Source organism: Rhyacophila brunnea, unplaced genomic scaffold (genome assembly GCF_057557595.1).
Source record: "Rhyacophila brunnea isolate RB1 unplaced genomic scaffold, BYU_Rbru_1.0 scaffold_1, whole genome shotgun sequence".
Classification (NCBI taxonomy): Eukaryota; Metazoa; Arthropoda; class Insecta; order Trichoptera; family Rhyacophilidae; genus Rhyacophila; species Rhyacophila brunnea.
In genome coordinates this window covers 34,474,110-34,490,982 of record NW_028232751.1, presented here as the reverse complement: position 1 = coordinate 34,490,982, position 16,873 = coordinate 34,474,110, and the positions used below count along the sequence as shown (strand labels likewise).

Here is a 16,873-nt window from a genome sequence, read left to right as displayed (position 1 = left end):
CATTTAGGTTCATAAAATCTTAAATTTCGTTTTCCCTAAAGTGTTCTTCTTGGCGATACCTTCTGGCTATTCTGACGTAGTATACATACATTACGCGAACTCTAATAATTATAACATTGCGCGAATCACTGATAACGTAAATATTTATAAAAAAAAGTTCAAACGTGTTCAACCCTTCAAATCTTTTGCGCAGGTACTACAAGTTGGGAAACACGGCACTAACGTATAATGGAAAAATTCGCTAGTAAAATATACATACAGACATACATAAAACATTATAGTATCGCAAGCAAGTTTTTACCTAACAAGAAAAATAGCCAAAATATATTATTAATATAATTAATGTGCATTTAGGTACATAGATTTATAATAGCCATTCCTAGTATACAGCAGCTGTATTAATTTAATCAAACTTGCGTACAGTTGGACCGATATACGCCAGCCTGCTTAGATAATAGAATGTATTATACCTTGAAATTGTGATAATGATAACAATAATATGTGCCAAATACATTCTGTATTATAAAAACAGCAAATTAGAAATCAACAGATTGATCCAACGAATGGGTCATGTTGAGTTTAGTGTCATCGCTCTTACGCAAATATATGGCAAATTCAGCAACTTCCACATCAATATTATAATTATTCGCAACATAAATTAATATCTGTGTTAGCAGCTTTTACTTTTTTTAAATTAAATATATCAAACGTCGCAAAAATTAAAAGAACATAATTACAGTACATATTTATTTTATTTCTTGATTCAGTACAGTCATAGAGGTGGATATAAAAAATGTACAAAAACTATTAATATTTTCTATCTATTAAGCACCTGAATATTTAATATCCTATTGACCATACACCCATTCTTAAGTTAAAGTATATCTGTATTTTGAGAAAAACAATATTACGAAATAAAAAGAAATGTTGCATTTAAAGTAATATCAATGCCAGAGAGTATAAAAATGTTAATTTTGAGAGTACCTATTAATAACAATTTGGTGCGTTTGCAAATCAATCTATGTGGAGCGTTCGTCGTTTAGAGGTTGGCGTGGTAGCGTTTGTACTTGGATAGTTCAGCTTGGAGTCTTTTGCCAAACTCCTCATCAGCGCTGGCGAAGTTCTTGACAGCTCTGTCTTGGATGAACCCAGCAGCTCCCCTCAGATGGCCGGCAATGTTGTCAATGAGACGCTGCCTCTCAACATCACACAGAACACGTCTGTAGAAAGTTCCGGCTTGGCTGAAGTTGTCCTCGGTCAATCCGGTGTCGATGCGTTCCACGTCTCCGGTGAGGGGCTGCTTGGGTGTCAGGTGAAGAGCGCGAGGGCATTCTACCGGGCCACAGAACGAATTAGGGAAATAGTTGGGGGCGCCCTGTTGATTGTCCGTGAAGCACTGTGGTCCGTCACGCTGGTAGTTCTTGGTTCCAACTTTGTACGGGCAGTTAACAGGCAATTGCAGGTAATTAGCTCCCAGACGATGACGATGAGTGTCGGCGTAAGAGAACAGCCTTCCTTGCAGCATCTTATCAGGGGAGGGCTCAATGCCAGGAACCATGTGCGACGGGCTGAATGCAATTTGTTCAACTTCAGCGAAATAATTCTTAGGATTCCTGTCGAGGGTCAGTCTTCCTACTGGAATGAGAGGGTATTCCTTGTGAGACCACACTTTGGTCAGATCGAATGGATTATATTTCAGCGCTTCGGCTTGGGCGAATGTCATTACTTGGATAGAGAATGTCCAGGTGGGGTAGTTTTTATTTTCGATTGCATTGTAAAGATCCCTGGTGCTGTAATCGGGATCGGTGCCTGCGAGGTCTCCAGCGACATCAGCCGGCAGGTTTTTAATCTTCTGATCAGTCTTGTAATGGAATTTAACATAGTGGGGTACGCCTTTGCTGTTGACGACCTTGAAGGTATGGGATCCATAACCGTTCATGTGCCTGTAACCATCGGGTGTGCCTCGGTCGGAGAAGAGGAACATGACTTGGTGAGTGGTCTCAGGTCGGAGAGAAATAAAGTCCCAGAACATGTCTGGGTCTTTCAAGTGTGTGGCCGGGTTACGTTTCTGAGTGTGAATGAAACTGGGGAAGAGAGTAGGATCCCTGATGAAGAAAATGGGAGTGTTATTTCCTACCAAATCCCAGATACCGTCTTCGGTGTAGAATTTGACGGCGAAACCTCTGGGATCACGAGCGGTGTCCGCAGAACCGCTCTCGCCGCCGACGGTGGAAAATCGGACGGCGATTGGGGTCTTCTTACCGACGGTGTCGAACACTTTCGCGGCGCAGTACTTGCTGATGTCGTGGGTCACTTCGAAGTGGCCGAAAGCGCCGGCTCCCTTCGCGTGAACCACTCGTTCCGGGATCCTTTCACGGTCGAAGTGAGCCATCTCGTCGATGAAGCTGACATCCTGCAACAAGGCTGGTCCACGAGGACCGACCGTTTGGATGGCTGTCTTTACTCCGATGGGAGCACCATGAGCAGTCGTCAATACCCCTTCATTCCCCTGAAACAAACAACATTAAAACATATTATTTACTATTTTATTATAATCCATAGAAACTTTATATACCTACTTTAGGTAAGGGTATTATGAAATTATTTCATAAAACATAACATAACTATATCAACACTTTATGATCAATGATTTATGATTACGATTTATGGCACAACAATATAGAAAACATTATTGATTACTTGATAATTATACTGATAGTAATTAAATTACAATACAAAATATTTAATCTTTTTATATAATAAATTAATGGATTAGTGTTGAATTTACAACATCTAAAAAATGTTTGATTTTTGACTAGAAACATCATTTGCGTGTTGAAATGTATATCTAACAATTATAATCATACTTATATATTATAGATTATTACATTAAAATAAATTAGAATGATTTTGTTTAAGTCTATATTATTATGTCCCTGTCCCTGTTAATATTAATTTGTTTATTTTTTGTTAAGTTAATGAAGTGAGTAACTATTTGAATTTGTAAAAATAAACGTAGCTTTTAAAGCCGTGACCGTGAACAAAAAAAAATACAAATATCTAAGTAAATAAATTCACTAATCACTGAATAGTGGCAAACATTATAATTAATCAGCTGTGTCCTGAACTGAAAATAATATCACATGTCAATTCATAAATAAACAATTATCGATAGAGCTGTATTATGAAATAACAATACATAAATAAACAATTATCGATAAAGCTGTATATAATGAAATAACAGATATCGATTAAAAAAAAAATTAGAACAAATCATTCTCCCGTCGTATGGCAGTGTATATTATAATAATTTATAATAATGAATGACGCCAAAAAGCAGAGAACCGTGAAGGGTAAAAATGATAGAAACTAGTTGGATGTGAAATAAATGGCGTGGCGTGTTTACATTAAATTTACTATAGCTTACTATAGCTTACTCTTAGCTATAACGATAACTAACATTTTTGTAAAAATATAATAATAATAATATGGTTGAGAAGTTTTGTTTACAATACATATTACTAGATACTGCTTACCAAAAATAGTCAAATTTTCATGATTTAAAAAAACTTATTTGTATATGTACCTACCTACATAATAACCCGGACATGATCATTATCAAATTATGTAGATTAACTAGATTATAATATTATATGTTGTCTAAATTAATCTTAGTTTTGTTGAATTATAACTAGGGCCCGGATTTATATGCTAGTGCATGTTTTGTTAGGGTGTATGCATAGCTATGCGAGTTGCACAGAAATCTGTTTTGAAAGACATAGAATCCAAAAATAAAATTTTATTGTGCATATAAATGCATATTTGAGACGTTAGAGCATATTTGAGACATTAGTGCATATTTCATAAATAAATGCATATTTTAGAGCTTTTGAATGTATAATTTTAGTTTTTTTAAATTATTTTATCGAAATATAACTAAGTTAGGAAGAAAGATAGTTTAGATGCACTTGCATTAATTTTTAATGCCATCTCCGAGCTGTGGATTTATCAGTGGAAAAAGTGAAGTCAACTCGGGCACTATTATTTAAAGTTTACCCAAGTGGACGTTGAGAGGTAGTTTTCCGCATATAAACAAAATACTGACAGATACCTATGCGGAAAAATTTAATGCCAGAGAATATTGAAAAAAATAATGTATTTTTTTTTCTAGAAAATGGTATTTAGGAATAGTTAAGTGTGTCGTTTTTGTTTTTTAAGTTATGTTTGGTTTACATTGCATTTATTATTCAATTATTTGTAGGTACTTGTGAAAAAACTATCTTGAAAATTGTAATTGATTAACTTTATTATATTCTTTGTTTGTGTTTTTTGTTCTGATATCGTATTATGTTGAAAAATTATTAACTAGTTATTCGATTTTTTGTCAATAATATTGGGTAAAGTGGGTATTTACAAATTTTTCCCACAAAAAATGACAATTTTTAACTGTATATTTCTTTGGTTTTAGTGCATATTTTATTGATTTTAAGTGCATACGTGCATGCATATAACCATGTTTTTGTTGCATACAAATCCGGGCCCTAATTATAACATTCTTATTACATCAGTTTACCAATGTGTTTGCATATGACCATGCCCATGTATGAAACGGTTGTGTTATTATTTCCGAATCATAATAATGTATATGAGGTTATTTTTATTTTTAGAGGGCAATATAGGAGTAGGAACCACTTTGATTGTGTTAGCCCGTATTTCTTGGTGAAAAGAAATCGTGTTAATTAAAATACAGCACAGTATAATAAATAGTGCTATTCACATCACAAAATAAATTGTCATCCCAAAAGATGGAAGAATATTGTGCAGTTGAAACTCAATTTAACAATCTAGCAATCTATAACAGGAATTAATAAATAATGTACTTTTTTAGTTTTACACAATTGTATAATAGAATTAGACCGATGATATTATCGATTAAACATTGTATGATCGTGGAAAAGAATCTGTTACATAGCCATTATCATTGTTTGATGCAATCGATAATGGTGATACCTACATATTACATGATTATCGATTCTTATAATATACATTTGGAAACAAAAAAACTGACAGTCATCCTCGTCTTGAGAGAATGATAGCATCGGTGGCAAAGAAAGTTAACGACCTCTACAATAGTGGTTTTCAAAAGAAATTTCCCATCCGCTATTATGGCCACCAGAAATCGTTGTTGGGCGTATTGGCAAAACCATACGTAATGTATCAAAGCAGGGGTTGACAAATGAGGGGCCACGGCCCGAATCCGCTTATTCATCGTAACACAGTTTCTTCACGAAAATGAAAATAGGGATATAACTAAAGTACGTTGACGAATGGCTCATTTGTTAGCCAAGAAAAGAAAACCACTTACTGGTGGTGAGTAATCCTGATAGACTGTAACACCCAAAAAATTGTGTCCATGGGAACATTTTGGGAGGATTTATTCATTTTTATTTAAGAACTATTTTATTAATGGAATCAATTACACGGCTTATGATTATTCGTCTACGGTTATTCACCAGCAGGTACTCTGTAAGAAATATTTTAATCTATCAGGTGTTATGAACCCGCTGTATCTGTACTGCTATGAACTTTATTTGCTCTCGTAGACCTAGCCATCGTCAGTTTTGTGTTTTTTTTTTAATTAGAAATATAAGCTGAATATCCTGACTTGCCTTACCATACAAGAGTTTGATGGGTCCGTATCTAGTGGTAAGAATCTATTGAATTTTTTTGAACTCGGAGGAAAGATTAGTTTTTTTACAACGATAAAAACCACCCTCATCCACTATCATCGAACATTGAATGGCTTTGTACAATAGCTTTAGCTCCGGATATCATAGGATTTAATACGGCTCATCTCATGGTACGAGTACCTATATGAAATTTAGTGCTATGGTAAAGTCACTTCAACAACAACTGGCGTTGATGGAGTGCCGATCAAGCCGTCAAGCTGCCCTGTTCATTTCGCAAACTGTCTAAAATTAAAAGAACAAGTGAAATCTCCATTCTCAAAAATCATACGGATTGACGTTTTGCATCTTTGCTACTTTAATTTCTAATTGAATCATAAATACGAAATATCTTAAATATTATTACGATAGGAAAAGCGGACACAAACTTTTGATGTTTTATTAACTTGGCAAGGCTTATTAAAAAACGTCTAAAAATAAACATAAATCCGGAAAAAATATCTAGTTACTATTCATTCACCTCTCTTTCGAAAGAATCATATTGTGATTTATTCATAATAATTTAAATGATTTTATGTTTCAAATATATTCTCGAAACCAAGCAATATTTTGTGTTTCAAAGTATTCAACAATGATACAATAAGCACCATAGAAGTAACCATTATAAAATTATCTTCGATAAAATATACCTACTGCGGGCGTTGCTAAAAGTAGCAAACTGGACGCTTTGTCAGCTGACTATGATCAGCTGTTGATCAATGTTCGCGAAATATGGGCGCTCGATTAGCGTCATAGTTTTAAAATGTAAATCAATAACTGACAGATTCGATTGAAGTAATTTAAATGAACGAAGAACACTAAATTTTGATTTCATAAAAAAAATAAAGTTCCCACGACCACCGCATACAACGCATAAAATTAGAATTCTTTAAACTTTTACTGTCGCGAAAATCCAATGCAAGTAAGTAAACACCATATTATAATAAATATGAAATAGAGATGCAATATGAAAAGAAATGGTGATATCAAATACTTACTAGGGCTAAAATAAATATATAGAACGTTTATAATAATCATATAGAATGCTGTAATAGTGTAACTATGAAAGTTAAGCTAATCCGATATGCTGGCCACAGACGTACAGTTTTCGTAACAGGTTGAACATGCCAGTTAATACGTAATAGCGGCCATACAGTTATCTTTGGTAGATAATCTGCTGCGCCCATAGACGGACAGTTTTCGACCTGCCAGAAGTGCCAGGTTCAAACTGCCAGCGACCCCCCACTCCCGTGTTTTTGTAAAACTGTTGGAATTTCAACTAGCCGAAAGTTCTCGGGTGACGTTAGATGTTGGTAACGTAAAGTAGAATATACCGCGCGATACAACTGCGGCTGGTGTCGCTTGTTATAAAATACAAATTCATTTATTATTAAAAATGTAATAATATTATGTACGCGGAGATCGCAAATATTATATTTTATTTATTTTTACGAGAGTAAAACAAAGTTATACTTATTTATGTAAACATATTATTTTATACAATATAATATAAACGTTAAAATTTTAGAGAGCATTATAAATATTAAGTTATTGTGAAAATATAGACTAATAACTCAGTATTCAAATTGTATTTATTGTATGTAGTTAATATTACAAATTATTAATTTAAGACGTTCACAACATAAATAAATATACCTAATTGTGAATGACAATGTCGGTAAATCTAAATAACATTTAAGTATATATTTTAATACTATCATAGTAATTAATTATTATACTGATGATTGATGTAAATATAATTTTGTGGCATGTTTAAATTTATTGTATATAAAATCAATACCTTTATAAATATTACCGTTTTCTTACTTAATTAATATTGTCCATTAAAGGGAATAATTTATTCAAAAGAAAAGTTTATATTTTATATTTACACGAATGTGTATAATATTGTTTCGGTGAATCGATAAAATACACAATCCACTAGCGAAATCAGGATTTATTTTTTGGCGTCATATGTGTGTATTTTATGTCAATTTGTTTCTAATAAAAACAATAATTATAACCATAATAAATTTAAAGTAAAATTATTCGTGTACCTATCAATATCGTTCAAGTATACCCTACCTAAAACTAATTTAAGCAATACCCCTGTGTAATATCTCCGCGAACCTAACCTCCATAGTTTTTGACACTTGCTCTGCCACAGACAATAACTGTACGTATATGGGCACGTCTGTCGACAGTTCGACAGATTTAAATGGGGTGGTTAAACTGATCTGTGGTGTGTCCACTGACGTACAGTTATTGAACAGTTATTGTCTGTGCCATGTTCAACCTGTTACGAAAACTGTACGTCTGTGGCCGCCTATTGTAATAATCGCTGAGAAAGCCGTAACACGTCATCGTAGTTTTTTTTCATGTCGATTCGTCACTACTATGCTAGTTAATAACATCGGAATACTAAAACTTGATTAATTTTCAATCAATCTAGGCTACGTGCTTGCTAATACCTACTAACTTCACTAAAGTATATAAATAATTTAAGACGGGATGAATAATTATTTGGTTATAGGTACATACCAACTTTTTCAAATTACTAATTCACATACATATCTACTCATTAGCATAACGTTTGTTTACTAATGCAGTCATCATTGTATGTAAGCTAAGAATGTAGAACTTACTGTAGTTTCCAAGGTACACATTGATAAACAGGGTGTATATAATATGTTAAATTTTAGATATAACAATGAATAATGAGATATTAATACGGCTATTTTAGATAACATAGAAGTCTACCCTTCTACGTGTATATATTATACCTATTATAATTATTAATTAGTTTTAGTAAAATTGCCTTTGATACAATATACTGAATACTGATACATGCCGATGATATTATTATACTCTGTACCAAGTCAACTTTATTATTTTTGCTTCGGAATTTGTCGGCGACCAAGCAAGACAAGTGTCGAAGAAACCTGTTTAGTACCCTCCCCCTCGCCACGATATAAGAACTTACCATCGTTCCCACAAACCAAGAGTATATAATGAAAGGCAGTGGCGAAGGGTGACTTTTTGAAAGAGGTAGGCTGTGGTAGTAACCATGCATGTCAGATATATTTGCGGGAAATAAGAAGATAACCCAATATGAATAGGTACGCTAAAACGTAGAAATTTCAAAAGCTTAATTGGTTTGTTATAATTAGTTCATAAAACTAAGCAATTAGCTTGAATTACTTATGTATTTTCCTAAACATTTATAAACGTAACATACGCTCAAAATATATTACCTATCATGTATGAAAATATCCGTTGTTGTATATGTATTATGTTCCATAACAATTTATAATTTGACCCGTAAAACTAGACATTTTAAAATACTTCTATATTTAAAACACAGACTTAGGTAGGTACAATATCAGATATCTAAATTGTCTAACGAGTGAACTAATGAATAAATAAAAATCACGAGATAAATTATTTTTTATTTTTATCAATACATATTTATGTGATTTAATGGCATAGAAATTATTTTTTTAAATTATCTTTTTATTAATTATTTTGAATAAATGCGCTCTCGCGACGCAAGCGCTAACGAAACAGCTTGCACATTTGTATGCGGGACGCCAGACATTTTGAAATTATGAGAAAAAAACTTCATATTGAAAAACCCGTCGATTAACGCAAAAATAATCCTATACAATATGTGAAGTGAAACGCGGCGTGTTTTATTTTTTTTAACTTTCAAGAGATGCCATAGATGGTGCTTATTGAAATATGGGAAAAGATCGTAAAATTATGACAATTAAACGATAAATGTCTTTGGGGCATATTGAATATATTATTATTTGTGATTATATAAATAGTTAATATGAAAATAAAACTATTTTTCTTAAGAAGGTAGGCTTTAAATAATCGCCTAGTATGGAGTCTTCGCCACTGATGAAAGGGAGTTATGTACACGAGATTCATTCAAGTTATTACATAATATTAAATAATAATAATAGTAAACCGAGAAATAAGGATTTGAGAATTTATCATCGATACAAGTAAGTACATTTTTTTACAAATGGAAAAATTTTTCCATATTATGATTTTTAGTTCAGTTTTCTTATATTGCCTAAATTGCCGGTTGATGAAATTAACACTAAAATGTTTTACAACTACACTATTGTTAGAAATTTTTCATAATATAGAAGATGGAGCCTTCTGCGATTTTCCTATCAAAACCGCTGAAGCAACTGCTTCTCCATCTCTTCGGTTTGTACGTTTTTTATAGATTTATATATGTCTTTGTTGACGTTCATATTATGTTTAGGTTACGCATCTATATACGAAGATTTTCTTCAACATTTTTGATTAGACCTGATCTGAATTACATGGCTCTGTGTCTTGACACAGGGAGTGGGATGGGCTGGGAGGCCACTAAATATTATCTATAGATGCTAGTATGACCTGGAACGACGCAAGACTTGTAAGCGACAGGAATTCTTGGAGGCGCCGCTTGGTGTCCATATGCTCCAACTAAGCGGGCGGATAAAGTCGAAGATATTATGTTTGAAGAAGGGAGTGGGATGTGTGTTTTTATAATTATATATATTATATCATTGAAAACGTTATATATTTTCTTTTTAAATCTGCGTAAGGAACTTATTATTTAAATGAAAAAACTGGGATCACTTAGAATAAATTAATTTCATTCACTAATGTTAATTTGAATTCCAATGTCAAGTTTTGGCCAAGGTTAGAAATGAGTTAGCGAAGATATACGGCATGGTTAATTTTAATCTGCTCATTTACATGCATGTCAATGACGTAAACTGTCGTAAACAATAAAACTGTATTTAATTAAATATATAATAAAATACAGTTATCCAAAGGCAAAATGAGAAGTTGTTTCTGAAATGAGGTACATATTCGTACTTCTCAAAGTTTGAATAAATAATTATTGATAGCGTTAGGTTGTATTATGCATACCTACTAGTATGAATGATAGTGACTGAAAAACATCATGATATATGGGATGTTTATTCTTATTTTATCAGTATGTACTATGGATATAGAATATCTACCGATGTTGGTGTGATAAATAACACTGATAACACGAAGCCAACAAGATTTAATAAAAGTGATACAAAAATATAGAGCAGTGTTTTTATTCAGTATAGCAAAACAGGCACTGTTCATAATAATATGTATGTTAATATTATATACTGTCGTTGTATTGTATGATTTAAATATTTAAAAGATGGTCTGAAGTCTTAAAATAAATAACCCCAACTCGGCATTAGGTGATAAACGGATTCAAAGTGTTCAACATGTACATGCTGGTATTTCAGTAAACTCTTTAATAATGGCATAAAATAAAATTATATATACTATATACTTAATATGTAAGTGTATATTACCTATATGCTAAGTACTCAGTGGCATGCGGTGACTTCTGCAATGACGGATTCTCTTAAAAATAACTGTCTTTTTTACCATATTATTAATTTATGTAAGTATATAATATATTATACATTATATTACTTAGTGGGACATTGTCATAGCTATCTATACAAATAGATTTTTACAAAATAATTAATAAATTCCTAATAAAGCAATGTTGTAAAACTATGTAAAACAAACAAACAACCTCCCAAATTAACTAAGTTTTGTAAAAAATAGTGTAAAATGCATGTTTTACATCAATATCGTTGACCAACATATTATTGTCGCCGTTCAGGTAACGTAAAAGTCACTGAGTACCTAGAAACATAGTTTTTAGTCCTTGAATGTTCAAAAGTTTAAATTTTGATATGCTTCCTATGTTATCGACTTGGTAGCACGCTAGCCTGTAGATTGTAGAATGTAGCAGTCCATTGGCATAATATGCGAATTAAATATTATTTAGCTCAAAATTTTCTGTTTTAAGTACTGGTAGTGACTTCTACAATATAAACAATGTAATATATGGATTTAATAACTAGAGATTTGATATTATAGTATAATAATAAAGGGAATAGAAAAGTATTGTTATAAATAAGCTTCATGACGTCTTAGTTTATAATATTTACAATTTAGTATTTCTACCACTTCTTAATTACTTAATCTTACTTATGGATACCTGTATCACTACTCATATAATGATACATTAAGCGCTCGAAATTGAAAAGTTTACGAACCGGAGCGCTCGACAGCTTTCTGAAGATATTTACATAGTTATCAAATTTTATGTGTATTTCATAAAAATATGTGTGTTAGATTTTTATTATAATATGGCCTGTCTAGCTCAGACGGTGAAATAATTTTTTCCACGAGACGGAGCAATAATTTTACCGGTTAGGCATAAAGCCCACCAAAAAAGCGTTCGGTGCGCTCACTACTGAGTAGGCCCCCTCCCACCCGCGCATTACCCTTCACCTATGTAATAAGGGGCTCAAGGAGCACAAAATAATTATTATTATCAGCGTCTCTCATAACAAAGCAATAAAAATATTATTAAATTTCTCGGGGCTTGTAATTAATATCGGACACGCAATAACTAAACAAAGAGTTCACTGTTCTTAAATAATGGCTTCTCGCCCGTCTATCGACGACGCTTCGAGGAGCGTGATTTTGCTTGCCGTGTTCAATGAATGGACTACGTTATATTTTCGTTAATTCGTATCGCTGAGAAGCCAAAAAACGGTGACTCATGGGGCAGGCGGGCACAATGCGTCGTCAAATCCAGTGTGCGCTGGCACTGATTGATGGCTGGCGTTGGTTACGTTGGATTGACTGTTGTGATTGTGATTTTGTTGGGATTGACTGGCGTTGATTACGTTGTATTTTCGATGATTCACATAGAAAATGCGCGAGTCTGCTTTAGTGGACTTTATGCCTTACACGAACAGGAACGGCGCTCCGCTCATTTCGAGCCCTGAATAAGATCCGATGAACCTTGTCACACCTTTGATTTACGGAAAGTTGATCGTCACGGAAAATAGTGCGCAGACGACAGACTTTTACTCCCTAAACTCATAAACTAGAAATATTGAAAATTCAAAAGGTGACACTCCAATCCGTATTACGAATTATTATTAAAAATGATATCTTTTCACAATATCAAATTGAATATCATTTTTTTATGCATGCGTGCAAGGTATTATAAATAAATATGTATCCACCGGGTACCTATATTATCACTTAGCAGGCACCTGTTATTGTTAGCAATTTATTCCAATGAGAGAAATACGACTATTTTCACACCTACACTATGTACGAGATGTTAATTATTATAACATTATAAGCATTCCATTTTTGCAAATCAATTTTCATAATACATAGGTACATGGCAATATTTTAATACTAATCAACTTGAAAATGCCAAAATAGTAGTAAATGTATAGTATAAATAAAAGTAAGTAAGTAGGTACATAATATAAGGAATAATATTATGTTTTGGCGATATTTTAATACAATACATATTATTACAGATTAACAGTTTCCATAGCAATATTAGTCAATAAATACGCGAATAACACACGTAAACTGTAAAAAAGGATTTATAGACGCGACTGAAAAAACTTAATTTTTTGATCACGACACATTTATCTAGTCGGGTTCAGATATGTACCTATGATATATTGATAAATATTTTAATTACGTTTTAAAGTAGGTATACCAATCAATGTACAATTAATAGTTTATAACACAAGTTGATTTTTTATTAATTCTTCGTTCTATTGCCACCTGTAACCTGTTTTTAATTAGCGTGTCCACAGGTACATATTTTACTCCTAAGTCCAAAGGGACATGCATGTATTGTACCTATGGAAGAAAAACTCCTTTTCAGGAAAATTGATGTTACTGAAGAGTAGGGTAATGTTTTATACAATTAAAAATATGAGCTTCATAAACAATTGATTGATAAACATAAATACAAAAACACTTTTCTTCTATCATGTTTCATTGTTGAGAAAAAAAATCATGAAGAAAAATAAAAAATGTTCAAAGGTACACCACTTGCCCCTACCTACCTACAAATTTAATTACGTAGTGTTATTTTAATTAGTTAGCTTATGTAGTGTACCCGGAATAAATAACATGTTAAAGTTTATCGTTAAAATTATAAATAAAAAGCAAATACTTATATGTAATTATTATTGCCCTGTTTACTACATCTATAGATTTCAATTTTACATTTTCCCAGAACGAACGTAATGAAATGGTAGAAAGGTAACTTTTAAAACAGTGACAGTGTTGTTTGTTTGCTGAGCGACAGCCTAATTTTCTTACCGGCAAAACGTACATGTGTAAAAACGTAAAATATTATCTGTAATGAAAAACTTACTTTGGTGTTGTTTTTGAAGTTGACCAGTTGGTCAGCAGCGGCTTCACGGCTTGCCATTGTAAACTTGTTAATAAATGTATTTGGTTATCCCGAGATACACTAGCGTCGCATCTAACAGACGGCTCGTGGCTCAAATCACTCGAAACTGAATAATTTTCCGATACCGAACAGCAAACTAGCAACTCGAATCAAAATACAAACCCGAAACGTCACACGTCCCCACTTATTGTTAGTTAACGTTTGAGCTCATAGACTAATATTTTGAGCTACTCGCTCTTAGATTTCACGGCCATCTAAAGTGACATTTAATCAAATACTCTCAAATTACTTAATTAGTTTAAAACGTGAAAATTAATTATCAAATATTATTTATTTAATTTTCAATTTTTATTTCTCGCAAACTTGATGTTTTTAAAACTTAAAAACAGAAAATAAAAAAGCGCATTACAGTCACTGAATTTATTTCGTAACAAAAAGGTTTTTCTATGACACCGTTCAGGCCCTGCTATTCTCTTTCCCTAATAATCTTACATTACCACATACCTACTTCTGCTAAGCTTAATAATTATTTTCTTGTCAATTCATCAGACTTCTTGAAGGCCCTTCAGATATTTTGGGTATCCTAGATCAGGGATTCCGAAGCAATTACTGAGGGACTCTCATTCGTCTTCACTTCTGAGCATTATTTGCCCTATGCAATTATAATTAATGGTGCTCCAAATGTTTTGCAGTTTTTTTTGGGATTATCTCAAAAGAAATTATTTTTAAACCAATAATATATTATGATTTAATACATAAATATTATATCTACATAAATAACTCACATCTTAGTATCTATTCTTATACTTGCACTCATTCTTTGAGAAGCAAAACTTTGTAAGTGCAACCGTTTAAATAAAAACCAACAAAATGAATATCATTTGTTTATCTATTTATTCCAAACTTTATTTGTATCAGACCAGCATAAATCAATTTATATTTTGATATTATAATGATATCGAAACTGTATAATTATATTGAAGCTAGAGGCTCTATCCTAAAAGATCAAATTTTCATTTGCTGTTTTCTCAGAACTATCAATATGTTACTTACCAACTTCTGCCAGTACGGTGACGGTATGTGAGTGTCACTTTTTTCTTGGTTATAAATGTGATCCTTATCACAAATGAGTTAACCCCCTGCACCAGATATTGTAATAATTTATCTGTAAGTTTGATGCCAGAAAACAATGCCGATATTATCCTGCTACCAGTATCTGCTTTCCCATCTGAGAAACTCCCAAATCTCTTTTTCCAGGTTGTATGTCGACTCAGATCATGAAAGCGATAGGTACCAGTCTTGATAGATGTTGATTAATGGAAAAGTTCACCTTGTGAAAATTTCAATAGTTTATGTGCATAGGCTAAATTTAATGACTTCAGTAATACATAGTTCTATTCGTCTTTTTTACATTTCGATGCACCAGGACAATTGTTATATATCGTAGTTCTACTATCTTCTTCTTGTGCCATCCCCTATCTGAGGCCACCACCATCAGGCGGATCTTTGCGTTGTTATCTGCTACCTATTTCATTTTTCATTTTACTTCACATCGGACAATTTCGTGGAGTTGCACTGATACCAATCACGGAAGATCTAAGGCACAAAATGCGGTATCGTCCTTTACTACATAAATTAGTTCATTTTTCCTTTGATATTGGGTTCAGGAAATGCTGTACTTCTGTCTTCTCATAATATGGCTGAAATACAAGGACTACTGTCAAGAAATAAAATAGCATAAGAATTGAGATAGCAAAGAATGCCTTTCTTAAAATGGGACACCTAAATAATCAATACTTCAACCTAGACAAGACCCTGCGATTGGTTTGCTATTATGTCCTTACAATCTTCTTCTATGGCCCAGAGGTATGGACAGCTGTACCTTAAAATTCCCTAGAGAGACATGGTGACGGTGTTGACATCCTCAAACGGATGAGATAAAACCGAAAAGTTCAATGTAATTTTACTGCATGATTCACTATTTTGTCTATACCAATTCTGTGATCAGTCAAGTAATAGCCCTTTTGTATATGTCTAGTGTCTATTCATATATAAATATATTTCTATGATACTTCCTATCCGCTTACAATGTGAATCATATTTCAGTAAATAAATATTTTATGTTTGCATCCGGGTTTAATGAATTATTTCAAAGCATGATATAACAAAAAAATAATAAGAGTAGTTTATATATTAATGTTTTATTCAATCAATATACACATCAGCCAAATAAATAGTCCCTTATTTTGAAAAAAATGGGTTACAAATAAATATATTTTCCTTATAAAAAGCAGCAAAATACAACACTCGTTGTCACCTAATACAATACATGGACATACATTCTTTGGTAAGGTATTTAAGAGATATTACCATTATGAAAAAAAATTATGTCAAAAGACATTTAGTAATAATATTTGAGTACGATTAAGACTATACGATGTGTTATTCACTCGAGCATTTGCAATACATTGTACACATTAATTATTCATATAAATATAAATTGAAATTCATTAAAGAAAGCCTATGATCGACATACTTTAGTCATGAGTTTGACGAAAATTTTCAAAGCTATTTTATGATTTAAAAAATATCAACTGAACGAAATAAATTGAAAATATTAAGATATTCCTTTCATACTTACATCTTTATAGACGAAAATATCACATGTTTTAAATAATAGAATATGATTTTCCTATGGTCAATCGACGTATTTGTAGAATAAATAAATTGTAAATTAAATAAAACATCTCAGTAAAACTCTTAAAGTGTAAAAACTCTGTGTAGTTGCCAAAAGGTTATTTAGGCGTCTATATAACATTGCAAGCAA

At 32.4% G+C, this 16,873-nt stretch overlaps 1 protein-coding gene across 1 annotated transcript; it reads right to left on the bottom strand.

Annotated features, from left to right (window-relative positions):
* Positions 1-733: 733 nt before the first annotated feature.
* Cat (Catalase) lies at positions 734-14,154 on the bottom strand. The gene is made up of 2 exons (XM_085943354.1): positions 14,008-14,154; positions 734-2,509 (listed from the first exon to the last, which is right to left on the bottom strand). Exons 1-2 carry the CDS (start codon positions 14,062-14,064, stop codon positions 1,040-1,042), a joined length of 1,527 nt encoding a protein of 508 aa, XP_085799480.1. The 5' UTR covers positions 14,065-14,154; the 3' UTR covers positions 734-1,039.
* Positions 14,155-16,873: the final 2,719 nt, after the last annotated feature.